Source organism: Camelus dromedarius, chromosome 24 (assembly GCF_036321535.1).
Source record: "Camelus dromedarius isolate mCamDro1 chromosome 24, mCamDro1.pat, whole genome shotgun sequence".
In the NCBI taxonomy this organism is placed as follows: domain Eukaryota; kingdom Metazoa; phylum Chordata; class Mammalia; order Artiodactyla; family Camelidae; genus Camelus; species Camelus dromedarius.
Window position 1 is genome coordinate 26979044 of NC_087459.1, and position 13006 is coordinate 26992049.

General features: G+C 51.9%; 1 protein-coding gene, 1 long non-coding RNA gene and 1 pseudogene across 3 annotated transcripts; 1 reads left to right on the forward strand and 2 right to left on the reverse strand.

The window, feature by feature from the left end:
• The first annotated feature begins 1014 nt into the window (after window positions 1-1014).
• Window positions 1015-3512, forward strand: ABHD11 (abhydrolase domain containing 11). Of its 2 annotated transcripts, XM_010980766.3 has the most exons (6): window positions 1016-1210; window positions 1377-1512; window positions 2190-2363; window positions 2527-2697; window positions 2809-2990; window positions 3224-3512. In XM_010980766.3, the coding sequence occupies exons 1-6, from the start codon at window positions 1095-1097 to the stop codon at window positions 3354-3356; spliced, it is 912 nt and encodes a 303-aa protein (XP_010979068.3). In that variant the 5' UTR covers window positions 1016-1094; the 3' UTR covers window positions 3357-3512. The 2 variants fall into 2 exon arrangements, with proteins under 2 accessions (XP_064334686.1, XP_010979068.3); XM_064478616.1 differs by lacking the exon at window positions 2190-2363 and having other exon boundaries at window positions 1015-1210.
• A 124-nt stretch (window positions 3513-3636) lies between these two features.
• LOC116147177 (uncharacterized) lies at window positions 3637-4388 on the reverse strand. Its single transcript, XR_004130664.2, has 4 exons — window positions 4321-4388; window positions 4109-4203; window positions 3764-3884; window positions 3637-3678 (listed from the first exon to the last, which is right to left on the reverse strand). It is a non-coding gene; the product is annotated as an uncharacterized LOC116147177 (long non-coding RNA).
• Window positions 4389-6240: 1852 nt separating this feature from the next.
• Window positions 6241-6460, reverse strand: LOC105089674 (large ribosomal subunit protein eL39-like; annotated as a pseudogene).
• Between the last annotated feature and the right edge of the window lie 6546 nt (window positions 6461-13006).

Genomic DNA, 13006 nt, shown 5'->3' on the forward strand with positions numbered 1-13006 from the left:
GCTGCAAAGTTTCAACTCTCAACTTTAAGGATAGTAAGTCCCTGAAGGTTTCTGAGCAGAAGAATGCTGTAGAAAAAGCAGCTACTCCTGTAACTGCTGAAGGCTGGACTGCAGTGAACCCAGCTGAGACTCCAGACAATGTTGCCACTGCCACTACTACCCAAGGCTGGGGAGAGGAGATGGTAGCCGGTCAGGGTTCCAAACGGAGGTGACTTCCCTGTAGGATGCACTGAGGGGGTGGGAGGATTGTTTATTCCTCTGCTGGTAAATGGTGGGGTGGGGGGCGAGGGTGAGCAGATCTGAAACATTCTAGCTCAGTGCAGCAAATGCCCCCTCTAGTACAAACACTTGTCCTCCCACCTTGACTCGCAGACCAGAGGTTCCTGTTCTGATTTTGTAAAAGTAATTTGCCTCAGTTTCCCCATCTGTAAAGAGGGGGGGGGGCTTGGAGATGACCTCTAGAGTCCCTCCTAGCTCTTTGAAGTCCACTTCAGGATTGGTAAGTGCTCTGTCCGTCCTGCCTGAGCCCAGGCTGTGGAGTGCGGCGCCTCAAAGCTGGCGCCAAGCAGGAGCCAATCCTGGTGTGTCTCGCCCGCGCCCGCCAGCGGGCAAAGTACGTCACCCTTCCAAGGCGGCGCCTAAGGGCGGAGGAGCAGGCCCAGGCAAGGCGTCCTCGGCTTGCGAAGGATCTTCCCCATGGCCGCCCAGGGTTCACGCCCCAAACCCAGGGCGTCACCACTGCCTGGAACCGGATTCTCAAATCCCAGGCTCAGACTCCCTACAAAGATACTGAGCGGGAAGGGCCCAGGCGGAGTTTAGCAATGCTATTGGGTGGCTCCGCCCGGGGCGTGGCCAGGGATGGTGCTCTCGCCTGTGGGCGCGGTGCCTGCAGGGAATACGTACTTGCGCAAGGGGCGGAGCTGGGCGGGGCACAGAAGGTTCTCTGGGATTACGTAAGGAAAAGCGAGCGAAGGAGGGGCGTTCGCGATAGGGGGCGGGGAGAGGGCGGAGCTCAAGTCGGAACTGGGCGGGGCTCTGAGCGGAGACACGAGTCGTGGAAGCAAGAGGTGTGTGTCGGGTAGTAGACTCTAGGCATGCTCTGCTGGGCCCGCGCCTGGAGGCTCCTCCGTAGGGGGCTTGGCCCCTCCACTCCCAGCTTCTCCAGAGTGCCAGTCGCACCCAGCAGCAGCCAAAGCGGCGCTGAGCCGAGGTCAGTCAAGGGCGCTCGGTAGGAGGCCGTCCTTCCCTCCTCCCCCTTCACTCTGGCCCTGTTGGCTCCACTTCCTTCGCTTGGGCCCGCCCCCTCGCAGGTTGTTCTGCAAACCACTTCCCCAGCTGGCCTCAAACCGTTCCCCTATCCTTGCTCCTCCCGCCAGGCCGGTGCGACTTTCCTACAAGCTTCTGGACGGGGAGGCAGCCAGCCCACCTCTTGTCTTACTGCATGGGCTCTTCGGCAGCAAAAACAACTTCAACTCCGTTGCAAATTCCTTGGCCCAGCAGACTAGCCGGAAGGTGAGCTTGCAGGAGAGGCGGGGCCCCGAGGGCGGTGGAGCCTGGGTGGGCAGGGCCCTGGAGGAGGCCAGGGCGGGGCCAGCTTCTCTGTCCTCTGGGAGCGGCAGGTCTCGCTGAGCAGAAATTAAAGAAGAGGTTGACCTTCTGAGGATGCAGGCCACAGGGCAGACCCGGGCCCTAGATTGACCCCATTCATTCCCTCGTGCTTTCACCATTCCAGCCCTTCATTCGTGTTACAGATCTTTGTCTGCCTGCTCCATCCTGAGCTAGGCTTTGCTGTCCAATGCCTAAGTGTCAACACCCTCCACTCTAAGGGAGCCACACCCTGCTTGTTCACCAGGGGTGATGGAAGCTTACCACCTCTTACAGCAGCCCATCCTTCTATGCTCCAGCTGTTGGAAGTTCTTGGCATCTACCTTCTCTCTGGTTGCCATCCAGCTAGGCCAGACCTTCAGAGATGTGGTCACACTCCTTGGGCCTTCTGGCAGAATTGGCTCCAGGTTCTTCATAGGGGCCTCCGAGGTCTGAGAACTAGGCCCTCTCACCACCTGGGCCCTTTTTCCCCTTTTGGATCTCCCCACAGGCTTTCCACCTCCCTCAGCCTGCAGGTCTGCTAGACTTTTGGCTATGCCCAGAATGTGAATGCCAGCACTGATCCCCTCTCACCCACTCCCCAGGTGCTGATAGTGGATGCTCGGAACCATGGTGACAGCCCCCACAGCCCAGACATGAGCTACGAGGCCATGAGCCAGGATATGCAGGACCTCCTGCCCCAGCTCGGCCTAGGGCCCTGTGTCCTCGTTGGCCATAGCATGGGAGGCAGGACAGCCATGCTGCTGGCACTACAGAGGGTGAGCCATCCCTATCCAGGGCTTCCTCCCATCCCTTGTAGACCCTGAGTGCCCAGTAGGCAACCTGGGACTCCCAACGAGCCTTGGATGGCCAAGTTCAGGGTCCTATGCCCAAGACCCACTGTGCCTATCCTAAGGTCCCCAGTCTGATTCTCTCCCACAGCCGGAGTTGGTGGATCGCCTGATTGTTGTAGACATCAGCCCATTGGAGAGCACATCTAGCTCGAACTTTCCAAACTACATAGCAGCCTTGAGAGCCATGGACATCCCAGATGAGGCATCCCTCTCCAGGGCCCGAAAACTGGCCAATGAGAAGCTCAGCTCTGTTATCCAGGTAACGCACCTAAGTGCAATCCCCTGTATGGTGTTATGGGCTGGGACCTGTCAAAGGAAGAGTGGCAGCCCAAGGCCTCACAGGGAACCCCCACCTGCTGGACCCCCACAGAGCGTAAGCATACGGCAGTTACTGCTCACTAACCTGGTGGAGGTGGACAGGCGCTTCGTGTGGAGGGTGAACCTGGATGCCTTGGCCCAGCACATAGACAAGATCATGGACTTCCCAGCACGACAAGAATCTTACTCGGGACCAGCCCTCTTCCTCCTTGGTGGAAACTCTAAATTCGTGCTGTAAGCCAGGTTGGGTGGTGGGAGGGGCATGCCTGACTTACCCAGCCCCCAGCCTGGGAAGTCTGCCTCAGGGAGGGCTTGGGTGTGGGCAGGGGGTGCCTGGGAACCCAGAAGCATCGCTGGGCATGTGGATTCACGTGGCTCTCCATCTCTCCCTGCTCTGCCTCTATTTCTCTCCTCCTCTCCCCATCTTCCTACTTTCACCCCTTCTCTGGGGCCTCTTCGGTGGACAGTCCCAGCCACCACCCTGAGATTAGGCGGCTCTTCCCTCGGGCCCAGATGCAGACTGTGCCTAACGCCAGCCACTGGGTGCACAGTGACCGCCCACAGGACTTCGTCGCTGCAGTCCGAGGCTTCCTGGCCTAAGGGTTGCTGACCAGAAGGGACACTAAACTCCAGGCTTCAAGGCCCTGTGGCGCACTCCTTGTTTCTGCACAGAAGGTCTGAAGCCAGCACTGAGAGAGCACGAGGATGCAGAGGTGGTGAGACCTCAAGCTTTAATGAATAAAACACTCCTTCCAAGGTCTTGAGTCAAGCTTTCTCACCGCCAACGTCCCCACCGACCCAGGGGGAATTGGACCCAGGGGGTCCTGGCAGTTCTGGGGTCCACAGGGGCTCCCAGAGCACCCCTGGACTCTCTCTGCAGCTGAATCTCAACTCGCTGCCTCACCAGCTGCTGCATGTCCTCCTGGGGGCAGGAGAGCAGGTTCAGGGGCCAGGCCTGTGCCCGTCTGCCCCTGCCCCCCTGGGCCCGGCTGGCATTCCCACCCTACCTCCCAGGCCTCCACTTCCTGCCTCAGTCTCAGTTTCTCCTCCAGGACTTCCAGCAGCTGGGCCTCCACAGCTCGCAGCTTGGCTTTGCATGTATCCAGCTCAGCCTCCACGGCCTGTTTCCTGAGGGGGCAGAGAGAGCAGCATGAGGCTCAGGCCCTGCAGATCGGTTCTGGGCGCTGGGGGTGGACAAGTATGTCCACAGTCCCCGCCTTGTGACCCGGTGGGTGTTTTGTGGCTTTCCTTCCAGGAATGCCTGGTGTGCCCCCTTCCCCTCCTGGCAGGACAGAGCCTTGAGAGTGAGTCACCCACTGCCCTCCCAGCCCCCACAAGCAGCTGCCTCTCACTTGGCAATGGCTTCATCCCGCTCTCGGAGGGCTTGGTCCAGGGAGAGTTCTGTCTGGGTGTCCCCCAGTGCTCCAGCCACTTAGGATTCTGGGCTCTGTTGTAGTGAGACCAAGGAGGGAGTGGTGATTTGGGGTTTGCCTGGATGAAGTGCCCCGCTTGGCCCTTTTACCCTGGCTGATGTCAGGAGGAGAAGGTTCTGAGATGTTCTTACCTGCCTCCCCAGTGCCCCAGTCTCAGCCTCTTAAGGTAAAGCAGGGGAGAGTAGGTCTCTTCCCGCCTAGGGATAAGCAGAGGGGCAGGATGTTCGGACCCCAAGGAGGAAAGATGACTCGCCCAATCCCAAGGAAAGAGATGTGGTCGGTTCAGCAGGATACTTACCTCTCGAGGGCCCCAGACTGAGAGGGTGGCCTGCTGACGGACTCTTGTTAGTGGGTGGGGCAGTCAGAGGACATGGCCCTTTGCCCTCCCTTACTGGCAAGTCACTCCCTGTTAGGCCCCACCCTGGGCAGCCTGACCCTGCCTCTGCCTCCCTCCTGCAACCTGGAACCCAGAGCTTCCTCAGCCCCGTCCTTGCCCAGTCATTCATGTCTCTCACCCCAAGGGGGCGCTCTACTCACATCAGGAGATGAGAAAGGAGTGACAGCCAGGAAGGCTTCAATGCTGACAGAAGTTCCCCATCCTTCATCCTGAAGAGTTGGCACCTTGGAAACTTTAATGTCATCATCCACCATAACTGTGACCTTAGCTCAGCAGAAATCGGAAGGAAAAAAGTTTAACTGTTCCTGGCAAATTCCTTGTAACCTCTTAAATGTCCATCCTCCCTAGCAGTGTCCTCCAATATTCCACAACATTGCTCATTACTCCTCCAAAATTCCCAACATTCTGATCCTTGAGCATGGGTGGGTCAGCTGTGCTCCGAGGGGTTGGGGCAGGGGGGTGTGGTCTCGGAATCTCATCCCACACCTCCCTCAGTGTGATCAGCACACACCAGTGACGTCAGACGTGGAAAAAGGCCTCCCCGTTGAGGGGCCTTTTCAGCAAGGTTACATATTGGGGATTAGGCCCTCAACCCCACTCTAAACAGTACATACTTCCTCCAAGACCCCCCAGGAAGCTCCCTGTAGACATGACTCCTGATTGTCCAAGTGTCCCACTCAGCCACATGCACCTCCAATAGCCAGATGACACAATTTCTTCAGCTGAACCCCAGGTGAAGAGGTGGGGTTGAGCCGTAACCCAAGTACCAAGTTGAAGAGATTCATTCAGAGTGTTTTGGGAAGCTGCTCTGTGCAGTGATCCAGACAGGACCCCTGCCCTCAGGGCTCCCGCGGCTAGCATGAAGCAGAGAGAGAATCAGAAAAGGGTGCCAGGGAGTCCAGGGCAGTGGGAGCGCAAAGGAGGCCCATCACACCTGGTCACGGCGACCCACAGGAGCTTGTCCCGTGGGCCAGCAGGAGTCAGCCAGAAGGGCTAACACTCCTGCTGGGCATTTCTTTTAACTTTTTACTTTGAAACAATTTCAAACTGCTCTTCAATGTCCAGAAAAAATATGCTTTTAGGGTAAAAAAAAAAAAATTTAGTATGGTATCAAACATTGTACCCGGTTGTCACATCTCTCTGGTCTCCCTCAATCTAGAACAATTTGGGAGAGAGTATAGGTCAGTGGTAGAGCCCCTGCTTAGCATGCAAAAAGGTCGTGGGTTCAATCCCCAGTACTGCCATTGAAATAAATAAGTAAACTTAATTACCTCCCTCCCAAAATTTTTTTAAAAATTAAAAAATAGAACAATTTGCAGCCTTTCTTTGAATGTTGACCTCGACATTTTTGAAGGTTGTAGGGAAGTTATTTTGTAGACCATCCTTCAATTTGGCTTTGTCTCTTCCTTCCTCACGATTAGACCCCTGTTACACATTTTGGGCAGAAATATCACAAAAACGATGCTATGTTCTTTTTTCTTTTTTTCAACAAAAGGTCTCATGTATTTATTACTGAGCAAAAGCAACAGAGCACAGACACTGCCATGCAGATAAGCTCCATATTCCCAAACGTGTCCAGCTGTTCAGGCAACAGCACTGTCTTCAGAGTAATCTGATAAGATGCAGATGACCTTGACTAAGCGTAAACATGTGCGCCACCTCATGTGCAGCTCCTTATAGCCCCAGCTTGGTTCTTCTCCAATGTCTTCTCTTGGAGTTGTACCTGATTTTATTACCAGTTTTCATTCAAATCCACTGGGGAATGGGACGATTCTGCTTTTGTTTCTTGGCCAGGAATCGCTTGGTCTTGAAAGTCTTGTGAGAAGACATGGCGAGGACCAAACTCAAGCGCACATAGGATGGCGGAGAAGAGAAGAGAGAGTGATGCTACGTTCTTGTATCCAATATCGTTTGGAACCATGACTGGTGGTTTTAATGTTACCAGTTGATCGTGATTAATAAGTATTGGGGGAGGGAAGTACTGTAAGACTATGAAACATCTTCATCCCACTCTCACCCATAGTCAGCATCCATTGATGTTTCTTGCCTGAATTAATTATTAATACAATGGCTTGCAAATGTTGATTTTCTAATTTCATTGTTTCTTCTACACTTATTAACTGGCCTACTGTAAGGAAGAGGTTTTTTTTTCATCCCATTTATTTATTGATTTACTTATTTACATCCAGTGGACTTGTGATTTCCTGTTTTGTTTAATAGATTGTAACTCATTCCTGTCATTTATTTTGATGCTCACATTGTCCCAGATTTGGTCAGTGCATGCCCCTTGCTGATCTCTTGTCATTTTGATGTGTTCTATCATTCTTTGGACACCTCCGTTCTCTCTAGTTCAACCAGATAGTCCAAGTTCGTCTTGTTATTCCCTGCCCCAGTCCTGGAAGTAGCCATTTCAGCAACAATGCCTGTTTCTTTCTGGTGGAGAGTAGTATTTGGGAACCACGATCTGGGTGTTAGCTGTGCTCAATGCATTTAGGGTAGCCTCTATGCCCAGGCCCACTCAGTGGACACACATTTATATACACACATAAACTTACACATCTATACCTATGTTTATTCCTTTATCTGTGTGCTGGTTAATTTTATATGTCAACTTGGCTGGGCCAGGGAATGCCCAGATACCTGGTTAAACATGACTTCTGGGTATGTCTGGGAGGGTGTTTCCAGAAGAGATTAGCACCGGACTCTGTGTACTGAATAAATGGTGGCCCTCCCCGATACGAGTGGAGGCATCAACCAATCCACTGAGGGCCCGAATTGAACAAAAAGGCAGAGGAAAAATTGAATTTTCTCCTCCTGACTGCTGAGCTGGGATCTTGGTCTTCTTTTGCCCTTGAACTGGTGCCTGCACCATCAGCGCTCCCTGGCTCTCAGGCCTTCTGTCTCAGTCTGGGACTCTACCACCCTGCTTTCCAAGCCTCCAGCTTGCAGACAGCAGATTGTGAGACTTCTCAGCCTCCATAATTACATGAGTCAATTCCTCATAATACGTCTCTTTCTCTATATTTATCCTATTGGTTCTGGTTCTCTGGAAAACCCTAATACAATTTCCATATATTGAACAATAGTTTCCATTCAGACCTTAAGTTCAAGTCCAGTGGCACAGAGTTCATCCTAGTTTCCCCGTTTCCAGATTTTTTACCTTCTTGTCCCCAATTGTCTTCAATATATTTCATAATTTGTTCAGTCTCCCTGTGTGTGGCCGATCCCCCAAAACAATGGGCTCCCCCTGACTTAGATACCCTCCTTACATGGGCTCAGGTCCTGCAGGGCTGCCTTGCCACCTTGACTCCAATGCCATCTGTATGCATGGCCCTGGCTGCCACAGGGCTATCAAATATTTCTAACAGCTTTATATTCATTCATTCATTCACTCATTCATTCCACTGGTACTTACTGAGCACCTACTACGCTCTGGGCATGTTTCCAGGTGATGGACATAAACAGGAAAACAGACAAAGTTCCCTGACCTCCGAAGATCACATTCTAGGGAAAGCAGATAGACAATAAACAAATGCGTATACCAGATGGTAGGAAGTGCTGCGGAGAAAAAGAAAGCAGGGGAAGAGAATAAGAAAAGACTAGGAAATTGCTATTTTATATGATTCTGTGCTACCCTAGGGAGATCACAGACATTAATCTTGCATTCTCATGACTTGGAATAATATTGCCAGCAACAGCATCATTCATGGATTCAAAAAGCTCTGTATTTCCAAGCACAGGTGAAAATGACATATTCAAGAAAACTGTATTAGGGAACTCAAAGGAGATGCTAGAGATGACACCTGACATATGACCATGAGAGGCAGAAATGCAAGTGAAGTGTTTGAATAAACCTTCACATACTATGAGAGTGGAAAAGAATTGTTTTGAAATAAAGTTACTCTTAAAAGTATGCGATTTAAATTTTAAATGTTTTAACTAAATATAATAACTAGAGAGTCGCTTATTTCATCTGCATCCCTAAGTGTTTGAATTAGAATATTGGGCCAGATTTCTTTTTTTAAATCCTCATTGGGAAAAGGAGGGCAATATATTCAGGCATATAGTCAATTGCATCACAAAGTCCTACCTCAGATATCACACAGTGAGCAGTGAGGCTCTTTCCCCAGCTGCCTACTACCTGTATCTCCCTCCTCTCCTGCTGCCTCCAGGATGGCTGAGCCCATCCTGGAGGATTGAGCTGAAAGATGGTTACAGGTTGATGGTGGGCTGGGAAGGCTGCAAGGGGGAGGGAGAGCTGCTGGAAGGGCAGGGCTGGGCCCTGTGGTCAAAACAGCTTGGATTTGCAGGGCTGGGTGGCTCACAAATCATGTCAGCCAACCTCAATACCCTGTTTATGTTTCCCTCTCTGAGCCTCTTAGTCCTCATTTGTGAAATGGAACTACTGGAGAGCCTTCCTAACAGGGTCACGGCCTGTGCTTTATACAATAATGTGCCAGGGCCAGACTTCCCAGGAAAGGAGAAACCGGGAGTAAGCCTGCCAGAAAGCAGCAGAAAAAACAACAACGAGAGGACATCGATAACACACACACACACAAACACACCCACACACCCACACACACACTCCCCAGCTGTGGAGCCTGGGTCAGGTGCCCCCTCCTGCTCTGCACCCCCCTCACCTCTGCCCGAGGGACAATTCTGTCCTTGAATCCTACACCAGCTGCTTCCTCTTCCTCCTTCAGACCCCCACAGCCCCTGTACTTCCACATCACTGCCTTCACACTGTCAAGGTGTCTCTCCCACCAGCCCAAGAGCTTCTGGAGGACAAGTGGTGACTGCCACGGTCCCAACCTGGGCACACACGCGCTCAGCAGAATTGCATGGGTGCAGCAACACCGGCCTTGCCCAGTAGGTGGCAGCAGTTTCCAATATCAGGGCTCCAAGGGCCCCAGCTCACCCTCCCAGCCTGTGGGATGGAAACTCCAAACCCGGTCTAGGGAGCTCCCAGACGTCCAGCCTGACCCTCGGTGCTCCTTTATAGGAACCCAGCTCATTCAAGCTGCAAGTTTTTATTGCTCATTCCACAAATACTCTGTGCCAGACTTGGGGAGTCAACAAGAACATGATCCTTTTCCTTCCCTTTGGGTGTCCCCATCTAATGAGGGAACAGACAACTAACACAGACTGCATCCACTAAGTGCTACAATTGAGATAAATACAGGTGTTTGCGGGACCACACAGAAGGAGCCCAGAGCTCGTTCTTGGGTGGTCAGGGACAAATTCTTGGAGGATGTGATGTCTAGGAGGGAGGGACTAGAACTTATTGGTCAGGTGCATGGGGAGGAAGAAGAAAACAGAGAGGAGCGGGCTCGAGACATGTGCACAGGCCTGAGAAGAGGGTATAAGCAGGCATTATGACTGCTCACAAGGTGGGAAGGAAGGTGGCTTCTAAGAAGCAAGGCAGGGCCAGATCACAAAGGACATGGAAAGCCACTTTTGGTTATCAGGATTCCTCCCTCCCAAAGGAAACAGGGAAAACTGACAGCCCTGAATAATTGGTGAGAAGAATGGGAGAATACCACTATTGAGGTACAGAGATGCCCATTTGATGACAGTAGGGACAGGGCTTTACAGAGCATAGGTCTGGACTGAATCTCCATCAATTATCCACATTAAAGAATGAGGTCTGAGTGATGGGTGTTGTGGGGACTGCCTGGTTCCCACAGGGAATACGTCCCTCTCTCTCACTGTCCATGTCCTTGTTCACACCCTTGGCCCAGAATGCTCTTTCCCCATTCTCCACCTGGCCACCTCCTGCTCATCCTTTAAACCCCAATTCAAATGCCCACCTCTGTGAAGTGCTCACTGATCCCAGGAAGTTGGCAGCTTGGGTACCCATGGCATCCTGTACAGCAGTTTCTATTTTAGTTTCTGCCATGGTTCTGGCTCCTCCACCTCTGACCATCCCTCACCTGTCAGTTTCATCTTCAGCTCTTGTTTCTTCTTCCATAGACATGGACACAAACACATAGACACTCACACACAGATGCACACGCTCCCTGGACTGTGGGCTACTACTTCCATCTCCACCCCAGGCCAGATTCCTCCTGCCTCCCAAGTCTCCAGCCCCTGTGCTACATTAACTCCTCATTGACCATTTTCATGTCTCCCCTGGATGTCAGTGGGGGCAGACACCTTAAATGCTACCCACCCTGGTCAAATCCCTCCCCTGCACCCCTATCTGCTCCTCCTCTAGGGGCCACTTCTGCTCTTATCTGCACATGGTCAGTCCAGGGCCTGTGGCTTCTAGTTTAATGTTTTACAACAAACATATTCTTTTCACAATTGAAATAAAGTGTAATCATGTTAACTAAATCCCTTGAATGCCCTTAACCTTCCTCTCCAGTCAGATGAGTCCTGCTCTTGTTCACACAGTCCCAGTCTCTCTCCTGGACACCACAGCAGCCTCCCAGCTACCGTCCATGCTGCTACAGATGGGGCTCTTTCCTTGTTTTTAAAGCCATCTATGTGGCAGCTTCCAGCCTGGACCTCTCCTATGAATTCCAGATTCATACAGGCAATGGACTACTTGCCCTCCCCAGTGGGATGTCCAATGGGCAACCCAAACTTAAGAGGTCCACCTGCTCTCCTCCTCCTGTTCTTCCTCCACTTTTTTTTTTTCAGTGGAGGGACTGGGGTTTCAACCCAGGACCTTGAGCATGCTAAGCACGTGATCTGCCACTGAGCTATACCCCCACCCCCTCTTCTCAACTTTTGCAAAAGGCACCACCATCTCTGCTAGTGTTCAGGGCAAAAAACTTGACTCCAGGCATCCTTGACATCTCTTTCTCTAAGTCGGCTCTACCTTTAAAATGTATCCAGGATATGACCACTTCTCACCACCATCACTGCCATCACCTTTGTCCCAGCCACCTGTGTGATCACAATCACTTCCTAAATATGTCCCTGCTTCCTCCTGTGTCCCCTTCAGTCTGTCCTCCATCCAGCAATCAAAGCAATCCTGCTAAAGTCCAAGATGGATCATGTCCCTCCTCTGCTCAAAACCCTCTAGGGGCTCCCATCCCCATCAGAGTCAAAGCCAAGGGACACAGAGTTACTTACAAGGCCCCTCCATCAACTCCTTTGACATCACCTCCTTGGAGCTCATCCCCACGGAGCATGCTCCAGGCATCCTCACCTCCTTGCCGTCTCTCTGATACGCTAGGTGCCCTCTCTGCTTATGGTCATTGCACTTGAAGTTTCCTCTGCCCAGAATGCTCTTCCGCCAGAGACCTACATGGCTCACTCCCTCACTTCCTATAGATATTTACTCAAATGCCACCTTCTCAGCAAGACCCTCCTTGACCATATGATTTAAAACTGGAATCCTGCTTCAAACCCGTCCCTCTACCCCTTGTACCTGATTTTCTCTTCTTCATGACATATTATCAGTTACATATGTTTGTCTGGCTGGCTATCGTCTCTTTCCTTTACTAGAACGTGGACTCCAGGAGGGCGAGGACTTTTGTCTGTCTGGTTTTCTGCCACATCTCCAACATCTAGAACAGTCAGCACATAGTAGATAACCAGTCAATACTTTTTGATTAAGGGACCCTTGATTGCCTCCCCCTTGTCTGCACAATAAAGTTTAACATTCAAGGCCTCCCTCACTGGCCTCATCTCTCACCCATGCTCACCCCCACACCTGAGCACCACAGCAGGCTCCTAAGGGTCTCCAGATGCTCCCCACCCCAACCCCAGTGGATGCCTCCCACATTAAAATCATATCTGCCTCTCCCACCACACCAGGAGCACTTTAAGTGCAGAACAGTGGCCCTAGAACATGCATTCCTAGGTAATGTTTGATGAATGAATGAATGATTGAATGAGAGTAAGACCTGAATCAGAAGGGCAGAGTTTAAGGTGAAGGACACACATTCATTCTTTATTCATTTTTCATGCTACCATTTAATATACATCTCAATAAGTGACGCTGAACATAACACGAGGACTCTGTGAAGGCAGGAGCTGTGTCTCCCCTTCCTGCCCTCTCCTCACAGGGCCAGACACTGGGCTCTGGGGCTGCACCCATGACTCATCCCACTGAGTCACCCTGCACATGTGAAAGTACTCTGGACTGGGAGTCAGACAGCACCTTCCCTGTCACCTGTTCCCTGTAACTCTGGGCAAGTCTCTAGCAGATGAGTCCTGGTTTCGCATCTGTCAAATGGGGCACCACCAACGCTTGCTGTCTGGGACACTCAGGGTTGAGGTCTGGACAAGTGGAAGGGATGTGGCTGTCTCTCATGCCAGGCTACATCCTAGCCAGTCTTGGGCCAGACTTTCCAGGGAAGGAGGTATGGCTGGAACAGCATCTCCAGCCTGTCTGCTAGCCAGCTAACCTATACCCACAGTCTGGGAGCAGTGCCAGGCCCGGACACACTGGGCAGCAGGGAGCT